Source organism: Microtus oregoni, unplaced genomic scaffold (genome assembly GCF_018167655.1).
Source record: "Microtus oregoni isolate MIOR12 unplaced genomic scaffold, Mior012 000003F_ref0000135, whole genome shotgun sequence".
NCBI lineage: Eukaryota > Metazoa > Chordata > Mammalia > Rodentia > Cricetidae > Microtus > Microtus oregoni.
In genome coordinates this window covers 65,266,773-65,286,541 of record NW_024543062.1, presented here as the reverse complement: position 1 = coordinate 65,286,541, position 19,769 = coordinate 65,266,773, and the positions used below count along the sequence as shown (strand labels likewise).

General features: G+C 52.2%; 1 protein-coding gene across 1 annotated transcript; it reads right to left on the bottom strand.

The window, feature by feature from the left end:
- Positions 1–2,718: 2,718 nt before the first annotated feature.
- Ptpn7 (protein tyrosine phosphatase non-receptor type 7) lies at positions 2,719–13,329 on the bottom strand. Its single transcript, XM_041648865.1, has 9 exons — positions 13,208–13,329; positions 12,536–12,719; positions 12,281–12,362; positions 11,042–11,118; positions 9,767–9,904; positions 9,318–9,428; positions 8,151–8,305; positions 4,277–4,390; positions 2,719–3,051 (listed from the first exon to the last, which is right to left on the bottom strand). The coding sequence occupies exons 1-9, from the start codon at positions 13,327–13,329 to the stop codon at positions 2,958–2,960; spliced, it is 1,077 nt and encodes a 358-aa protein (XP_041504799.1). The 3' UTR covers positions 2,719–2,957.
- Between the last annotated feature and the right edge of the window lie 6,440 nt (positions 13,330–19,769).

Below are 19,769 nucleotides of genomic sequence, written 5' to 3'. Positions count from 1 at the left end.
CTTATGGAAACAGGCAAAATCAGGGCAGGGGATTCCCAGTGAGGAACATCGGTGGCAAAAGAAAAATGTGTGCTGTTTTGGCAGAAAGTGAAGTTTTCTGATAGTGGGCGGTGGAGGGCCTCTCAAGATGTCCCCACCCTCCCTCGCATGAGCTAATCCCAGGGCCTGTTCAGTCACCTGGCTGTACCTTCCTGGTCCTGGACAGTGGAGTACCACAAGTCACTGCTTTGGGTTCGATTTTCAAGCGTACTCAGATGGGGTCTGTTGTCTTAGCCAAAGGTGAATTGTTCACAACGACTGTTAGGAATCAAACCCACCCAGGAGTTAGACGACTCTCAACTTCTCGGGTCTGCCTATTGATCCTCCATATTAAGGAGCATCTGCCGTTTGTAGTTCTTCCCCTGCTCTGAAGGGACATGCTGTAGTCTGGAATTTTTTTAACTTAAAGTTTAAGCTATCATACAAAGTAATAGTTTCATTGCTCAACATTTCTGTGTCCTTGCTCCAGATCCATACACTGAAATCCCAGTCCTCAAAGTGACAGCCTCGTGAGATGACTAGGTTATGAGGGGGAAGCCCTCCCAAATAAGATCAGTGCCCTTTTATCAGGAGAGGGCAAGAGGCCAGCCAGATCCATACTTCTCCCATCGTGAGGTTGCAAAGAGAAGGCTGTATCTATAAGTCAAAAAGTGAGTTCAGACTCTCAATCTCTTGGTACCTTGGTTGGTGGCTTTCCCATTGTTCACGTCCTGAGCAGCACATTTCTGTGGCTCGTTGGTGACTCGCTGTGTGGTTATTACAGCACCGCAGATGGGTAAGCTGGTACCGCTGTGTCTCGCTGCCTGCATGGACTGCAGTTTTATTTTGTCACATGTCCTTAGAAATACTGGGAAAGAGTGGATCACAAGGGTAAGGGTGCTGCAGCCTGTTCCTGCTCCAGGGAGCCCTACTGTATTGCTAGAGAGAGCCCTAGACGCCTAAGAAGATGGAAAAAAAGAATTAGCTGGACAACCAAGAAGTCTTTATTTTTTTTTTTCTAGAGCCTGTGTCCCCTAGAACAGGGTTGGGGTGGCAGTGAGGGGAGGGTGCCCATAGGGCTGTGCAATTGTTCCCTTCCGGACTGGCTCTGAGCTCACGGCAGCATCGGGTACTTTAGAGCCTGCTTGGGCAGCACAGATCTTTCAGGGAGCTTCAGAAAGTGGAAGAGCAAGCGCCCATCACCCCAAGGCTGAAGTGGAATGCCTAGTTAAGCTGAGGAGGAACATTAAGAAATTCGACCTCGGTTGGGCGGAGGTGGCGCACACCTTTAATTCCAGCACTCAGGAGGCAGGCGCATCTCTGTGAGTTCGAGGCCAACCTGGTCTATAAGAGCTAGTTCCAGGACATGCACCAAAGCTGCACTTTTTGTTCGCTTGTTTTTTGTTTCTTTTTGTTTATTTGTTTTTTAGATAGGGTCACAGGTAGCCAGGGCTAGTTTGGAATTCTTGATTCTCCTGCCTCTGCTTTCCAAGTATGAATCTCAGGCTTGTGCCTCCCTGCCCAGCAGCACTGCGTATCCTTCAGAGAGGGCAGTCACTCAACAGGACTGAGATCCTTGCGGTTTTCACGACGGACTCATGCGAGCCACAGCACGTCCAGGAGCTAGGACCAGACAGCAGGAATACTGTCCCATCTTCATCCCCACAGGCAGCCCAAACTGGATCAAGGGTGATTCAGGGCTTGTCCGGCTTTCTGGGGTATATAATTCAACCCTGAGATAGGTTGTGGGTCCCCAGAAATGGATGAGGCCTGAGGTTTGGTTTTAGCCCTGTGCTGTGTTCAGTGGTGATAGCCCAGCCTGTTTCTGGAATGAGTTAAGCTATCTAGGTGTGCTCTGCAAATAAATACAGGCCCGGGAAGACATGGCGGGTAGGTTTTCTAGAACCATACACAGCCCTTCGTCTCTTCTCTCCTCTTTCTTTGGTACTTCATGGATACCCAGGGCATGCTCTAAAGTCCTGGAAGAAAAGGAGAGAGTGCTTCCCTAGAGAGTGGTTGGGGAGCAGATGGCAGGAAGCCACAGAGGCAGCAGGAGCTGCCTGATCTCTGAATGGCTCCTATACATTGCCTCTATACATTGTCTCTCCCAGAGAGCTCAAGATTGATTTTTTTTTTCAATTTAAAATAAGGTTTTACTATGTTGTTCTGGCTGGCTTGGAACTCAAAACATGTAGATCTAGCCAGGCTCTAACTTGCAGCAATCCCCCTGCTTCTGCTCCTGATTGCCCCTGGGATGACAGGCATGCAACGTCACACCTGGCTCTTCCAGTGATCTCAGCTGCTAGGCCTGATCACCTCTGCATCTCCTCTTACGACACGTGTGGAGGCGGGCCAATCAGGGTCCTTGTTGTCTTCTGGGGGGGGGGGGGGTCACAGGTATATGGGGTGGAGCAATCTTTGTAGGATGTAGAGGATTTAGCCAAAGTTAGACCAGACTTTTCCCTGTTCTTGCATCTGTCCCGTGTGTGGGCAAGGCCTTAATGGAAGAGGATTTGGCAGTTACTGTCTCAGCAGCCCCAGCAGCGTGGCTACATCTTGAATGGTTTTCAGGAACATTCTGTTTGCTTCTATGATGGTAGCAAAGGGCTGACTCTTGGTGTCATCAATGGGAAAGAAGCCCACAGAGAGCACATGAGATAAGATGAGCACCCCAGCTTCTTTCTCAGTCCATTTCAAGTACCAGCTCCTGTCTGTAAGTTTAGAGCCACCGGAAGCTCCCCTATAGTCCACGGGGGGTCACTGGAGAAGGCAGAGGAGTGGTTGGTGGTGAAGCCCCATGACCAAGCTCCTGTTGCTTGCTGGAGCAGTTTCCTGGGACTGTAAGCATCCTCATTAATGAAGTCCCCTTTCCTCTGCCTATGAAGAAGCTGTCCCAGTGCACACAGCCCACTTCCCCAGATCCACCGTCCCAGGCGGGATCAGGGGCTGGGCTCCTGGGGCAGCTGGGCTGCATACAGGGCCAGCGTGTGGTGCAGGAACTGGTACTGTTCTGCAGTCTGGATCATGCCTCCTCTGTAAGCAGAAGCACAGAATGAGGATGAGTCAGAATACCTGCCCTGTGCGTGTGGCTAAGCCTTCCCTCCCATCCTGCTGGGAAAGCCCGACTCTCTCCTCTCCATACAGCCACCCTCCTTTCACGGTCTCCTTAGTGCCCCTTCTCAGGGCAGTCCCAAGGAGGGAAGTGCAGGGGGCGATGCCTCATCTGGACTCTGTCTCTTACCCACCCAGCTCTTGAGCCAAACCAGACCTGATTTTTCAGGTTGGGACAAGAATGTGTTCCCATGCTCAAGTTTTTTACTTCTCAATAAAAACAGTTAACTGGGGGCTCAGCAGTTAAGAGCACTGGCTGTTCTTCAGAGGACCGGGGTTCAATTCCTAGCACCCTCATCACAGCTGGAGTCTGTAACTCCAATTCCAGGGGATCTGACACCTTCACACCAGTGCACATAAATTTAAATAAATAAAAAAGTTAGCCTTACATGTGTACAACAGGTCCCATTTCTAAAACACTCTCAGAAGAGAACCCATCCCTTTCCCAGTTTGGGAAATAGACATTACCTCTCTAGATAAAAATGGAGGTGCTGAGTGTAGTGGTATACACCTTTAATCCTAGCACTTGGGAGGCTGAGGCCAGGCTAGTCTACATAGTGAGCCCCAGGCTAGCCAGGAACACAGAGAGACTCTGACTCAAAAAACAAAAACAAAAAACTGTGCTAACAATAGTGGCACAGTGCACCAGAGTCTGAATCTGCTTCTTTTCCTCCAAGCCCAGTGAGTGCTATAGCTACTTTGTATCTAGAGCAAGTTGTATCTTTTCAAAAAATTAGCCAAGACAAGAGTCTCCCTATGCAGCTCACATTGGCCTTGAGCTAACTAAGTAGCCCCACACTGGCTTTGAACTCCCGTTCACCTGCCTCAGCTTCCTGAGTGCGGGATTACAGACCCGAAGTCTCATTCTTCTCCTTGACTGAGTTCTTGTTTCCTAGCTTTCCCCTGAGTAGAGGACTTAGGGGGTGGTGCAGGAAACTTCAGGGTGACACGTTTAACTCCAGGCCCCCAAGCTAACATGTCAGATGATCTTTCATGCGGGCTTAATTATTGGCAAAACAGAAAGCTTTTTAAATAAAATGAGTTGCTTGCTTTTCTCCGGGACGGCCTGAAGGCGAGTGCCCAATAGCTCAGAACCACCAATGCCATTGCCAATTAACATGGCTGCACCTGCTTCCTACGGACCCACCTGTCTAGGCGCAGTTGGCATACGATGCCCAGAATGTCCACTTCCCCTCGGGCCTTCAGCTGCTGGCAGCCTATGCGCGTGGCGATGAAGCAGCCTGTCCGGCCAATCCCTGCACTGGATGTAACCAGAGAGAAGATGGGAGGTCACAGGAGACCAGGGCACAGGGGAGACAGGTGAGCTAGGACGGTTGGAGCTAGGCTCCAAACAATGAATAAGAAAGGGGCCAAAGTTCTTTATCCGTGAGGGTGAAACTTTCGTACCTCCGACTTCAGCGTCCTTGGCATCCTTGATTCAGGCAGATAATAGCTTGTCCTGGACAGGTTTGTGAGCCTTACTAGCCTCCCTCTAGGCCTAGCCCAGCTCTTCTTTTGCCTCTTGGTCCCTATAGACTTTAATTAACTTATTTATTTTTGGTTCTTTGAGACGGGATCTTACTATGTAGCTCTGGCTGTCCTAGGATTCACTATGTAGACCAGGTTGGCCTTGAACTCACAAAGATCAACCTGCTTCTGTCTCCTAAATGCTGGAATTAAAGGCGTGCATCACTATGATTGGCTCTGTGAACTTTAAAAAACTGATTTTTAAAAAATTTTTTGAGATAGAGGCTCATGGGCCCTGCTAGCCTGGAACTTGCTATGTAGTCCAGGATGGCTTTAAACCCCCACCTCCTAAATGTGGGGATTATAAGTGTGGATTCCCATGCCCAGATTTTAGTTTTTTGTTTGTTTGGTTTTTTTTGTTTTTGTTTTTTCGAGACAGGGTTTCTCTGTGGCTTTGGAACCTGTCCTGGAACTAGCTCTGTAGACCAGGCTGGTCTTGAACTCACAGAGATCCGCCTGCCTCTGCCTCCTGAGTGCTGGGATTAAAGGTGTGCGCCACCACCGCCCGGCTGTTTGTTTGTTTTTTGAGATAGAGTTTTACTCTGTAGTTCAAGGATTCCTGGCACTTACTATATAGCCCGAACTCCCTGTAACCCTCCTGAGTGTTGGGACTTGCTGGGTAGCCCAGGCTGGCCTCAAACGCACAGTGGTCTGCCTTGCTCTGCTTCCCAAGTGCTGGGATTAAAGATCAGATCTGTCCTTCTTCCAGTTTGTTTTAAATGATTTTTATTTATTTTAATCTGTGTGTGGTGAGTGTGTGCATGTGCACATGAGCCACGGTGCCTGTATGAAGTGTGTGCATGTGCACACATGAGCCACGGTGCCTGTATGAAGTGTGTGCATGTGCACATGTGCCACGGTGCCTGTATGAAGTGTGTGCATGTGCACACATGTGTAACGGTGCCTGTATGAAGTGTGTGCATGTGCACACATGTGTCAGGTGCCTGTATGAAGTGTGTGCATGTGCACATGTGTCAGGTGCCTGTATGAAGTGTGTGCATGTGCACATGTGCCACGGTGCCTGTATGAAGTGTGTGCATGTGCACACATGTGTCAGGTGCCTGTATGAAGTGTGTGCATGTGCACATGTGCCACGGTGCCTGTATGAAGTGTGTGCATGTGCACATGTGCCACGGTGCCTGTATGAAGTGTGTGCATGTGCACACATGTGTCAGGTGCCTGTATGAAGTGTGTGCATGTGCACACATGTGTCAGGTGCCTGTATGAAGTGTGTGCATGTGCACACATGTGTCAGGTGCCTGGATGAAGTGTGTGCGTGTGCACACATGTGTCACGGTGCCTGTATGAAGTGTGTGCATGTGCACACATGTGTCAGGTGCCTGTATGAAGTGTGTGCATGTGCACACATGTGTCACAGTGCTTGTATGAAGTGTGTGCGTGTGCACACATGTGTCAGGTGCCTGTATGAAGTGTGTGCGTGTGCACACATGTGTCAAGTGCCTGTATGAAGTGTGTGCATGTGCACACATGTGTCAGGTGCCTGTATGAAGTGTGTGCATGTGCACATGAGCCACGGTGCCTGTATGAAGTGTGTGCATGTGCACACATGTGTCAGGTGCCTGTATGAAGTGTGTGCATGTGCACACATGTGCCACGGTGCCTGTATGAAGTGTGTGCGTGTGCACACATGTGTCATGGTGCCTGTATGAAGTGTGTGCATGTGCACACATGAGCCATGGTGCCTGTATGAAGTGTGTGCGTGTGCACACATGAGCCACGGTGCCTGTATGAAGTGTGTGCATGTGCACATGTGTCAGGTGCCTGTATGAAGTGTGTGCATGTGCACACATGTGCCACGGTGCCTGTATGAAGTGTGTGCGTGTGCACACATGAGCCACGGTGCCTGTATGTAGTGTGTGCGTGTGCACACATGTGTCATGGTGCCTGTATGAAGTGTGTGCATGTGCACACATGAGCCACGGTGCCTGTATGAAGTGTGTGCGTGTGCACACATGAGCCACGGTGCCTGTATGAAGTGTGTTCGTGTGCACACATGTGTCATGGTGCCTGTATGAAGTTAGAAGGCAAACTTCATGAATCTTTTCTCTCCTTAGACTCTGTTGATCCCAGATATTGAACCAGGCTGCCAGGCTTGCTGCAGGTGCCTTTACCCATTGAGGCACCTTGTTGGCTCTAGTTTTGCTTTTGTTTTCAATAACGGGGTCTAGCCGTGTAGCCCAGACAGGCCTTAAATCAGTAGTCTTACTGCTGCAGCCTTGAGCATGCGCAGCCCTGGGTGCACTGCCATGCCCGGTTCCAGTGCACGTTTTAATGATCGCATCTCTGTTTGTGGTCTAAGGCGTCTAACAGGGCCTGCCTGTGCACTGGCCGTCCCTTGAGCATTCCCTGTCTGACCACAACCTCCTTCCAGCTCCAGAGCAGCTTCCACAGATGCTCTCAGGCCTCCGCCCTCTTATGTTGTCCTCTTCTTGGCTCGATCACCTTGAGATTTCTTCCTGTCTTCCCTCACAGCCCTCTCTTTCTTGCCCTTTCTCCTTAAGTAAGCTTCACATGTACTTCTAATAGAAGCTACCGGTGACTCCCGGCACTTAGATCTGGTGGTTCAGGCGTTGCCTCGTTTGTGCTTTTTGCCTCTTCAGTTTTCCTCCTCCTTTTCCCCTCCTCTCCCTTCTCAACATGTTATCATGAAGCCCAGGCTAGCCTTGAACTCTCTATGTAGTATAGACTGGCTTTGAACTTCCGACCCTCCTATCTCTACTATATGCCCAGGGAATAAACTAAAAAATGGATATACCACCAGTAGCAGGGTCAGAGGATAAGCCTGGGGCTTATTCATATGGTGGAAAACCAGTCTTGAAGGCTTGTAAGGACATCATGAAGGGACCTTGTAGAACTGGCTAAGAAACCTACATTTGCTATTTTGTTTTATTTTTTGGTGATGCTGGGAATTGAATCCAACATCCCAGATTTACCATTTAAAAATAATGCTTGGAAGCCAGGCGCTGCTGCTGGTGGTGGTACACACCTTTAATCCCAGCACTCAGGAGGCAGAGGTAGGCAGATCTCTATGAGTTCGAGGCCAGCCTGGTCTATAAGAGCTAGTTCCAGGACAGCTAGGAAGAGAAACCCTGTCTCAAAAACAAAACAAACAACAACAAAAATAATGTTTGGGGCTGGGCACAAGCAACAACAACAAATTCAACAAAACCAAAACCAAAACCAATCACTAAAAGACCCCAAGCAAACAAAAAAGTTGTCCAATGAGTAAATGAACTCCCCAATAATGGAGACCATGTTTATCTCTCTTCTACCTGACTAGAAACTTCCCGTAAGCCAGGGATCCATAGAAAAGAAGTAATAATGCCAAATCTCTTGGACCAGAGATTCCTGTCTGGGTAAGGGTTGGGTCTGTCTGATATGGTATTACTTAGATGCCTGCCCACAAGAGACCTAGTGGGCAGGGAAAGCAAGCACTGGTTCTAGGCTGTGGCTGTGGCTGGAGAGGACCCTACCTGCAGTGGACCACGATAGGCCCAGAGTTGGCCGCTGTCTCTGGGCTCTCCACCTCAGCCACCAGGCGCAGCAGGGGCCCAGCCGATTCTGGAGTCTGGTGGTCTGGCCAGGCCGAGAAGAGGATGTGCTTTACTGACCGGCATTCCTCTTGGTGCTGGGGTGTGAGAAAACGAGGGAATAAGGCATGAGATGTGGGCTCGGCTGCTGCCTACTCCTGGTGCCAGCAAGTAAGTACTAGACATCAACTCAGAGAGGGTGGGGCTGATTCTCCTGGCCATTTTGCAATTCATCTTCTACCAAGGCCCACTCCAACATTCAAGGAGAGAGAAGTAATTTTGTTTTTGTTTTTGTTTTTTTGTTTTTTTGTGAGAGGGAGGAACCCAGGCTCAAGTCTATCTGCCTATCACACAACCATGGGTAAGTGCGTTTCTGGTAAGTGGGCACAGTGATATCTTTTTGATTTGCTTCCCAGGATGCTTGAGAAACAATGAACTGATACAAAAATAATTTGAAAGTGTAAGAATGTGTACAGCATCAGAAAGCCCTCCATCCCTCCCTCCCTCCCTCCCTTAACTCTAGTGGGAGCCTTGCTATATTGTTCCATTCAGATTTCTCCTCCCACCGTGTGGGTTCCAGGGATCGAACCCAGGTCATCAGGCTTGGCGGCAGGGCCCTTACCCACTGAACAACCTTTCTGGCCCCTAGAAAGCATTTTTAGCACATCCGTGTGCGTTAGCCCATCCCTTTTGATCTCTCCTCACTCTGCCAGCATTCTCCTGGGTCTCTCCTCTCTCTTGGAGCCTGGATATGTAGCCTGGGGAGGGGGTGCTTCTGGTGGTCCCAATTTTGTTGTTGGTCTTTTTTTGTGTGTACATCCCTATTAAATTAGAGGTGCCCCTGAGGGTTGTGCCTATTTCTTTTTTTCTTTTTATAACACCTCTTTTAAATGTGGAGTCAAGGCTCAAATTAGTAAGCTTGGTCTCTAGTGAAGGTGGAGCCCGAATTCCAGAGATGCTGGAGCAGCCCAGACCTCCCATTGGTCTGTTTCAGGGGGCAGTACCTGGATGGTAAGCTGCCTCACACCTCCCATTGGTCTGTTTCAGGGGGCGGTACCTGGATGGTAAGCCGCCTCACACCTCCCATTGGTCTGTTTCAGGGGGCGGTACCTGGATGGTAAGCTGCCTCACAGTAAATTCTGGGTGTTCTTTAGTGTCCTGGATGCGGACCCGGAAGGGCCCATAGGTCTCCTCTTCTGTGGGCCAGTAATGTACACATTTCTAGAAGGGAGAAATCTGGGAGTCAGAATGGCAAAGTTCATAGGTGGAGCAAGGCTGGGGCAGTGGAGAGAGGCCTGGTATTCCCTCCTCGTATCTCACCCCATGACTCAGGTCAGGGCCTGGAGTCCGACTCGCCCAAGTTTAAACTCTATAGTGTCACCCACCCACATTTTGGATGTGCACAGCTTCCCTGGGGTGTCTGTATATCAGGAATCTTCCCCAGGGATCTGATCTGGGGCCTGTCAGCGTTCTCAGCTCCCATGGACGCTTCTGGTCTGCTCTGCATGGTTGGAGTGGGAAGGCAGGGTACAACCTTTCCGGGTGACCCCGCCTCCTACCTCCTTGCCCTCTCGAAGCTGGGTGAGCATGACAATGAGGCACACTTCTTCTTGCCACACCATCTCCCAGAAGTCCGCTACAGTGTTTGGCATGGGGCCCTGGGTGGCAATGTAGACCTTCTCCTGGCCATCATAGCCCTAGGGGGACAAAGCATGAAGGACGGAGATTGGGATTAGGCGAAAGCTTGCCAACGTGAGCGCTTAGATGTGCTCACACACAGACACCCACCTCGGAAGCCACGTGCTGGAGGAGGGCATGGGCTACACAATGAGAAACACCTGAGTTCAAATTCCTGGCCTCCTGTTTCTTCCTGTGGGGCCAGAAGCACATTCCCAGCCTCTCTGAGACTCAGTTTCCTGACCTGAAGACGGAGCCTACTGGTTACCTCATAACACAGTGTGAATTAAACTCAATAAAGAAGTTTATTGGCGGTCTCTCGCGGCAGGTGCCATATACATGTTTATTCCTGTCTTCTGCTGTTTTCTTCTTGTGTAAGATTTAGTAGTCCTCAATGTTTGTAAACGAACGTTTCCCAGTGCATGGATTCCGTTTATATATTTGGCACCAAAATCCAGCATACTCTTCCTAATCTGCTCTCCTCCCTTCCATCATTCTTGGCTTCCATCATCATCCATGCATCCTGTTGTTTACCTAGTTCCTGCTGCCAAGCATCTTGTTTGCTTTTGGGCCAACAGCTTTGCCCTTCAGCACCCCAGACTACTGTCCTACCGCATTTGGACACAAGGGGGCACTGCCTTTACATACGCCTACCACACCAGGTGACAAGTTGGGCCAACTTGCTTTGAGGGTGCTATGATTTAGCTGGTACAGGGTGGGGCGTCGGGGGAGAGAATGATTGTGGGAGAGGAGATATGGGGAGAGACAGACGCGGCTCTGGGGATCTAGGAAGGTCAATGAAGTTGAAAGGTCAGAAGGTCCCCCTTTCTTCTGCTGGCATTGTGCGATTTTTAAGGAGCCAACCAGCCTCTAAGAAACTAGTGACTAGGCTCAGCCATGTCAACTTATCGTCACATCTGAAGGGTGGTCGTGGTAGGGTAACGGCGTAGGTTAAGGTGTTTGGGAAATGTGAACATCTTTTCTAGGTTGATTTAGGGGTTGTTCAGCGTGTCGTTCCCCACCCCCTCAGTCTGGCAGAGAGAGCTATGACAAGAAGGAGCAAGGAGGGAAAACACAGACCCCCGAGGCCTGGTCACAGCTGGATGGTATCATGTGGTATTTTCATTTTTAAAACCAGCAGCCAGGCAGGCACTCACTCGGATATAGTTGGCATTGATGTAGTCACCATCCTCCTGGCTCTGTGCCCGGCTGAGACAGACGCGGCTCTGGGGATCTAGGAAGGTCAATGAAGGTGAAAGGTCAGAAGGTGACCAACAAATGCAGATTCTAGTAGTCAGAGGAAAGAATGCCCTCACCTTGTTCAGAGTACTGTGTGGACGGCAGGCATTCAGATGAATTATTTTATAGACAGATAACATAATACCTATGTATTATAAAATATAATATTTCGTGACAGTAGGGATACACAATGTTTTTGAGCAGGAAAGTGATATGATCAAAGCGGGACTATTAACTGAGTGTTGCTACGTAGGACAGACCATAGAACTGCAGAGACCAATTGGGATATTGTCATATTTTAGCCTTGAAATGAGCGAGGGTATAAAATGGGAGGGAACTGATAGGCATAGGAAGAGATTCTGCAGAGGAAAAACTTTTGTTCTGATTATGAATACAAGCTTCAGATGAATACATTGTCTAAGCTATCACTCAACCGTGAGGGATATTGGCCTCTCTCTCCAAAGGTGTGGGTCTTTTCCCACTCACACCGGATGAGGGATAAAGGAGCTGGCTTCCCCTCTTTGACGGTTGTATCGCTTGCTAGAATTAGGCCAAGGCCAAGGGCTAACAAACTCACTTTGCCCAGTGTTCAAAGAGCCTTGGTCTATTCACGCAAGCAGTGGGCCTGGAGGCTCAGCCTGGGGCAGGACCTGTGTGCTGGCCTGATTCAGACCACAGTTCTGGAAGTCACTGTAGTAGGGTCCAGGACTCAAGTGTGCCTCTGAAAAGCAGGTTCGATATAGGGTGTGAGACCTGAGTCTGCCTGTGTGAGTTTACCCCTACCACACAGGCCCACAGTAAACCTCTGTGAATGCTATCTTGTAACCGCTGTCTATCTCTGAGATGCCAGGGTGGTGCTAGTATTCCTCTGTTGAAAGACGAGGTCTCAAGCATTGCTGTTCCTCCTTGACTGAGGTGAGTGGTTTTTATTTTTATTCTTATTTTTTATTTTATTCATTTTTGTCAATGTCTCACATAAACCAAGCTAGTCTAGAACTTGCTATATATTGGAGACTGGCCTTGAATTTCTGGTCCTCTGCTTGCACCACCAAGTGCTAGGACTACTGCAGGTGTGCACCCCCGTGCCTGGCTTCTTGCCTTCTCAAGTTCTCCACCCCCGGGAACCCTGCCCCCTTCACCTCCACTGTGGTCCTTACTTGGCAAGATGGTCTTGTATCGGTCCTTGGAGGCATGCCCAGGGATATCCAGTTCTTCAGGGTTGACAAAGTTTGAGGGGATCTTCTGGCGGGGGGAGTAAATGAGTTAGCATCTGGTACCCCTTCCCAGCCTCTTTTTCTCCCCTTCCATCCTCTGAGCAAGGATGGGGACAGCAAGGAGAAGAGAGGCCAAGAAATCCATGATGGTTCGATATAGAAAGGTGAAGTGATGTGGAGGGGACCCCAGCTTCTTACCAGGAACTCCTCCTCTAGCTGCTTGGGGCTGGGTGGCTGGTGCTGTAGACCCCAGCGTGTAAGGGGGTGTCCGGCTGTGCGCAGAAAGTGTATTGTGACCTCCCGGGGTGTGTTCACTGAGCAGATGGGTTCCACAGCGCCCAAGGACCTCACATCCAGCATCAGAGCCACACTGGAGCCCCTTCTGCAAGCACAACCATCCGGCGCAGTGAGCATCCCAGAGTGCCTGCTCTCCTCTCCAGGACTTGTTGCAGAACCCTACTGAGGAGGCCACAAGTCTTTCTCTTGACCTAGAGGCTCGGGGCACTCAAGGGTCAGGCCCTTTACAACGTTCCCCTTTTCTTTTATCAGATAACAGAGTAGGCTGCAACTCTTCAGCTCCTTCCTGTTGCTTACCTCTTCTACCCCCGAGCTGGCACAGAGGCTCCACTGTACACCCAATACCGTGAAGGCCCCTGGACGTGTCCCAGAGACTTTGGGAGCAGGCCCACAGATGACATGAAACTTGGTGCCTCAGACACAAAGGATGGGCAAGCAACATGCAAATGGGCCCGATTAGTTTTCTTTCTAGGCCTTGAGGACTCTTAGGTTGTTAGAACTGGAAGGCTGGGTGTGAGGGAGGGAATGAAAGCAGCCCAGGGCAAGGAAGACCCTCTCTGCGAAAGATCTCACCTCTCCTGCAGGCGCACATGCTTCTTGGCTGGAGCTTTGGTGGGTGGAGGCTGGGTCATGGCTGCCCCCAAAAACAAGGTCAGTGGCTGTGCTCTGGAGCGCCCCTCACAGGCCTGGACCATGCTGGGGTAGATTGCTGGGCCAAGGAAAGCTCACTCAGCCATGAGGACTGCCTGAAAGACAATGTCCTGTATTTGCTGACCTCTGACCTGCCTCACTGTCTAGAAGGAGGCTCCTAAACCCAGGCCAGCCCATCCTCTTGGTTTTTACTGGAGGCGGCTTCCCTTCCCAAGGAAGTGGCCTAGCTTTTTTATCCTGTAAGTCCAGGAACTCTTTGTTGGGCCATAGGACAGGGGACAGTCTGGGGTTAGAGGAGGAGGGAGATACTAGAGTGTAGGTATGGGTGAAGACAGGAAGTAATCCGGAAGGAGGAAGAGAGGGGTACCCAACTCCACAGGGCTCTAAGCTGGGGTCCAAATGAGAACAACAGACTGCTGTCCTCACAGAAGGAAGGGAGAAAGTTCACAGCTTTCTAAGTCTGCCAGCAGGCTTCTCCAGCGTGAGAAACTGAGGCCTCTAGTAGCGTTGGAACCAGTTGGGGACCCAGGTAGGCCACACTTCTGGTGTGGTCATCTCCTCATTTCTGGCAGCTCTACCCTAAGATCACTTGTGGCTTCTGGGGTCTCTAGCCAGCGCGGTAGTCTAGGGGTGTTTCCTTCCTCCTCCTTCCCATCCCCCAGTCTCCCGCCTCTGTAACCGTCACAGGAAATGGCCTCGCCAAGCCTTAGAGCTCCAGCGCATGGTGAGGCTACAGCTGGCGGTACGAGAGAGATGGGGCACAGAGGTGATGAGGGTATCTCCTTTGGGGGCAGGCCCTGTCTCCCAGAGCTAAGTCACAGGTGCCATGGTGGTGGGATTAGAGTTGCTAACCTGCGGGGACAGAGGCTTGGAACCCTGTGGGCCCATGCAGGTGTGGCTGGGACAGCACCCTCCCATGACAGGAACAAGCCTTTTGCCTCTCTCCTCCCAGCATTCCGTGTGGCTCCTCTGCCCCCAGTTACAGGGACACCAAATATGCCACTACTCATGCCTGGCCAGACATGGTAGCCCCAAACTCATGCTCTTTCACCCCATCCTCAGAGACGCCCTCCTGTTCCCAGGGCTTCCCCACCCCAGGGCCGTAGTATGTCTGTGCCCACTTCAAGTACTTACTGAAGCAGCTGTGTCCCCCAGGCTGCCTCTTGCCAGCTGTCTGTCAGTCCGTCTATCTTTGAGGACTGAGAGGCTTCAGGAAGCCAGCTTCCTCCCTCCGCCCCTCCTGGCTTCCACCCACGCACACCCAGCTGCGGGCTGCCCTCCTGCGCCTGCTGCAGCTGCCACCAGGGGTCGGGTGCCTCCTCCCTGTGCCCTCCGAGAGCAAGCTGGTAGTGTCGTGCCATTCTCGCTGGGTGCAAAGGCTCTGGGAGTGGGCAAGGAGGAAGCCTTTCCCGATCACTCCAGGTCTACACCTCCCGGTTCTTTATCATGGGCTCCTCTACCTCCTTGTGGAGAAGAGGGCCATAGGAAACCCTCAGTCATTCCTCTAGCTGAGCCTTTGGTGAGAGACTTGTTTCTAGGTCTCAGCTTCTGCCCCTGTAAGCCCTTACTGCTTCCAAGTCTGGCAATTCACGGCCGAGTCCAGGCCATATCTGCCCGGAGCAGAGTAGACGTGCCACAGAGAAGCAGTGGAGGAAAGAGGAGGGAGGACTAGTCCTTTCTGTACAGGAAGGAGGGGCCCAGGGCTAAGCAGGGACTTCTAGGCCCCTGTCTCTCAGCCTGCAAGCACAGGCTAGTCACTGGAGGACAGATTACAGAGCTAAACAGGAGAAGAATCTGGGGTTGGTTTCTAGGAGCCCCTCAGACTGCTCCTTGGGGAGTGTCTCAGAGCCCTGCATCTCCTCAGAAGACTTATAGAGTCAAAGGCTGTGGCCCTCACATCAAGGTCTTCCCATGTCCTCTTCACCGCTTTCAGCACTGAGCTGCTTGGATGGTTGGGGCATGGGGAAGGAGCAGATGCCAAGTCCAAGACTCCACAGCCCCCCACCCCTGCCTGGTTTCGGCAGGTCCTTTGCTGGCTCAACTGGTTCTAGGTTCATGCTTGCTTGCAAGACTTTTTTTTTTTTCTTTGTAATGTTCCCAACACCCTTCCTGGCCCCCAGCACTGGCATTCCACATCCTCTCTTTTCCTCCTACTTCTCTGATTCAACTGTCAAATGGTGACACCAAAAAAGAAATACCGTGCACTAGGCACAGGGGTGGCACCTGAGAGGAGGTGGGAGGAGGGGCTGGTCTTCTTCTGGCCTGTGGGGGAGGAGGTGAGGGCCAGGGATGGCCCTTTGGGGTCAGGAGGTTTGGGACACCTGTGTTGGTCCTTGGCAGTTAGTCAGGTGACTCTTGGAGCCTCTCCGGGGCTGGCTGATTCTGGCTCCCTCTTCTTTGTAGCCCGTTCTCCTAGGAGGCATAGGTGGGCTTTCCTGAGGAGCAAACTCAGGAGAGCCTGGAGGTGGCTGGCTCTGGTGCCAAGATGAGGTAATAGAAGCAGGAGGCTGGGAATTCCTGTAGACTTGTGTACAGTGACTGGAGACTGGGCTCTGCCTTGACTTCCCCACAGGGGTGTTTGCACTAGCAGATAGTGGAGGGGGTGGGAGTGGAGTGGAAAGAAGGCCGGCCACCCGCCCTGGGCCAGCTGTTGATTGCAGTCAAGAAAAGGAAGTGAGGATACCACAGGGTTGAGGAGAAGGAAGTAGGAGAAGCCCTCCCCCACAGGTCTGCCCAGTGTCCCCAGTTCACAGTTTTAGCCTACTGGCTGTGAACACACCTCTTGACCCTCATAGATGGGGGCCCAGTGGGGTTCAGAAAGTCAGAGACTGAGCTTCTGGGTAGAGAGCAAAGATGCTGGGAGAAGGGAAGGGAGTTGGTGGGGTGAGCATCAGTCTAGGATTGAAGAAAGACTCCGAGTCTCTCTCTCCCAGGGTGTCTGCTCACCTTCCTGCCCCTCCTTTCCCTGTTCTGCTCACAATGCCGGAGCATCCGTGAAAGCCTGTGGCCAGAGTCTCCACCGTAAGTCTCGGGTGGTACAAGACACGTGTTCTTGTCCTTTATCTGCCCTTTCCTGCTTTCTCTGGAGCAGTCTCTACCTTATCCATGCTGCTGGGACACCCCTGAAGGTGACGCCCCCTCCTCTGCAGGACATTCCCATACCTGGACACCCCTGAAGGTGACGCCCCGTCCTCTGCAGAATGTTCCCATACCTGGACACCTCTGAAGGTGACGCCCCCTCCTCTGCAGGACATTCCCATACCTGGACACCTCTGAAGGTGACGCCCCCTCCTCTGCAGGACATTCCCATACCTGGACACCTCTGAAGGTGACGCCCCGTCCTCTACAGGACATTCCCATACCTGGACACCCCTGAAGGTGACGCCCCGTCTTCTGCAGGACACTCCCATACATGGACACCCCTGAAGGTGACGCCCCCTCCTCTGCAGGATGTTCCCATACTTGGGGTCTGGGGGCACCCTGCTAGCAAACTGCCTTCTCTCACCTCACAGACTTGTCTTTCTGACTGGGCATTAGGTTCTGGTACCTTCAACTTCAGAGGATGTAAAATCATAGTTGGAAGTCAGAGGGACTTGCCTAATAAGCGAACTGGTGCTTAGTGGCGGTGTGACCTTGGCCAAGTTCCTGGGCTTCCCAGAGTCTCAGATTCTTCAACAGCTTTCTTTCTCCCAGGGAAGACAACAGGACAGTAACCCCTTGTGGGACTGAGGCCTCTGAAGCACTTTGCCCACAGACCCAGTGTTTGGAATCACAGACGGGAGAAGCAGGAGAAACGGACTAGGGTGGGGAGCCAGGGAGCCCCACCTGGTGGTGGAAGCAGCATGGGGCTGGGTCTTTGCTCTGTGTCCCTCATCCCTTTTTCCCCTCACCCAGCCAGCCTGGGTCCCACTGAAAAAGCAGTGGAGACATTCTAGAGGGAGTTACTTCCAGCAGCCCAAAGTGGGCAGAGCCCCTTGCTTCAGAGTGGGCACAGAATGGTGTCTGTGCTTAGATGCTAGCCGGAGTTGGCAGGGGAGGGGCCACAGCAGGGCAAGGTCTCAACCCACTGGAGTCTCACTCACCTGTGGTCCTGTGTTCAGTCAGAGATTTCTCTCTCTCTCTCTCTCTCTCTCTCTCTCTCTCTCTCTCTCTCTCTTTGCCCTTGCCACCAGTTCCCATCACCAGGGGCCACAACTGTCCCTAGTGCTCCTGCGATTCCCAAAAGTCATTTCCCCTGCAGCCCTGGGCAAAGGCTGCCACCCTGTACCATTGCCGGCTGCTTTGGGTGGGTACGAAAAGGATGGAGGACCCTGGTTCTGACCCCCTCCACCTCTCTCACTCCCCTCCTGAGCTGGCCTTCCCAGGGGCCCTCTGGAGAAGCCCTAGGATGCTAGGTGACTGTTCCCCGAGTGCTCTCATTCCCCTCAGATACCAAGGCAGCTCTTCTTTCTCACCTCTGCAAGCCTGGGCTTGTCCTTGGTAGTGTGGGGGAGAGCTCACCAAGGAGGAGTCCGGAAGACACCCAAAGAGACAGGGTGAGTGGGGTAGAGAGGCGCATGGCATGAAGTCTGAGGAGGCACCCCAGCATGTCCCAGGCTGCATCTCTGTGACAGCTCTCCTAGGTGCCCCTCCCTGACCCAGTTTTCCCCTGCTACCTTTTTGATGCCTGGAGTTGTAAGGACTTTCTCATACCCCTCACCACTGGCGGAGAGGACCAAAGGCCCATGCCAGCTCAGCATATGGGAACTGTGGCTAGTCTTCCCAGGGTGCCAGGAAATAGCCCTGCTCTATCTATGCCTGCTGCCAGGCTCAGTGCCTTGGCAGGATGACTTCAAGCTGAAGGTGATTCCTTTCCTTTCTCCCAAGTCCAGGACCAGAGGGATGGATTTGTCCCACAGTAGCCCCCCACACCCACCCCGGGGCTCTCTATGTCCCTCCCACTGTGTTGTCCTGGATGCAGGCTTATGCACACTGTTAGTCCCCACACACAACACATTACTCCCCCAGCCCCCCACTGAGTTCTCTCTGCCTTCTCAGTAGAAGCTGGACCATCGCCTTTTCCTGGCGACTGTCCCCAGGTAGTGGGAGGGAGAGGGGGCGCCCCGTTCTCGTCTGCCTGGTAATTATCTTCCTTTAGTGTGGGGGATGCCCAAGGCCTGGCTTCAGGCTGTGGGAGAGCAGAGGAGGAGCCGGAAGAGCAGCCTCCAACAGCTGCCGGGAGGCACCAGGCTAGTTCACACTTGGAAGTTGGGATGCCAGGACCAGCCCTCTGCCTTCCTCTGCCTCCTGGCCAACTCCCTCCACACTGAGAAGGTAGGCTTCAAGATCTAGGGAGGACCCCAAGGGTTTTCTAGGCAGAGGATGTGGCTTTGTCTGTGGGGGTGGCTGCTGGGAGGAGTACATTTTTGCTGAATAGAGAATCTTGGACTGGGCACGGGGGGTCGGGGTTGGGGAGCTGCTTTTTTACCCTCTTCTGAGCCTCTCTCTCATCCCCAAGGCTGCTCTAACAGGGTGGGGCTGATAAGAGAGCCTTTTAGGGCCAAAAAGCCTCAAGGCTCATGACTAGCAATGAAGAAGTTCTGTCCTCACAGGTCTCTCTTTTGTTAGGACTTTGGGACCCCAACCGTTTGACCACAGGCACTCTCTGCTATGTCTCCTCTGCTCAGATTCTGAATTAAGATGCTCCCGCCCCACCTCTGCCCACTGTGGCTGTTCACAGGGACTCTGCTAGAAGAAACAGAGTGAAGTGTTCCCAGGTGAGGTGGGGTTGGCCAAGGACCAGGTTAGGATGTCTCCTCTACATCTTAGCCAGACTGAGGCCTGAGACAGCTCCCCAGGTTTCCCTGGTTGCTAGTCCCCTTCCCTGCCTCTTTCAGAAGTGCCACACACACACACACACACACACACACACACACACTCCTACACAGCCTGGAAATTTTGATGAGTCTGCAGTTCTAAGTTTCCAGGACCCCATCCAGACCAGTGGGCGGCTCTGAGGTTTGGGGCTGGACAGAGCTGCGGTGGGGGTAGGGCGGGCAGCAGCCCCTGGTGCTGGGCTAAGGGTAGGCAGAGCTGGTTTCTGAGGCAGGCCTGGGCTCCTTGCTGAAGCAAGCTAGGAGGAGTCTTCCACGGTGTTCAGAGTCTCTACCTGTTGGGTTTTTCTGAACACCACCCCCCAGCTCCGCCCCCAGCTTGCTGAGTTCTGGGCTTCCTTCCTAGGGCTCAGAGGTTCAACTCTGCTCCTTCCCTTCCCACGGCTGAGTTGGTGCAGGAGCATCTGGGTGAGCTGCACCAGGTGAGCAGCTGGCTCTGGGCGGGTACAGCAGTAGGGCCCGAGTTGTGCTGTAGACCAGGGCTCAGCTGGGTTTCTGCTGTGAGGGCCAGGAGAAGGCAGGGGAGCCAGGTGGGTACTGCTGACCTAAATAGAAGAAATATGGAGAGGGGAGCAAAAGCCCCAGAAATGCCGATTGTTCCCAGAAACTCC

What these genes read in the sequence shown, in the direction of transcription:
- Ptpn7 (XM_041648865.1), bottom strand. Translation starts at nt 13,329, where the DNA reads ATGGTCCAGGCCTGTGAGGGGCGCTCCAGAGCACAGCCACTGACCTTG. An exon ending in ATACAAGACCATCTTGCCAA is followed by an intron (nt 11,119 to 12,280) that starts GTAAGGACCACA and finishes TGACCTTCCTAG; the next exon opens with ATCCCCAGAGCCGCGTCTGT. An exon ending in AGCTTCGAGAGGGCAAGGAG is followed by an intron (nt 9,429 to 9,766) that starts GTAGGAGGCGGG and finishes TCTCCCTTCTAG; the next exon opens with AAATGTGTACATTACTGGCC.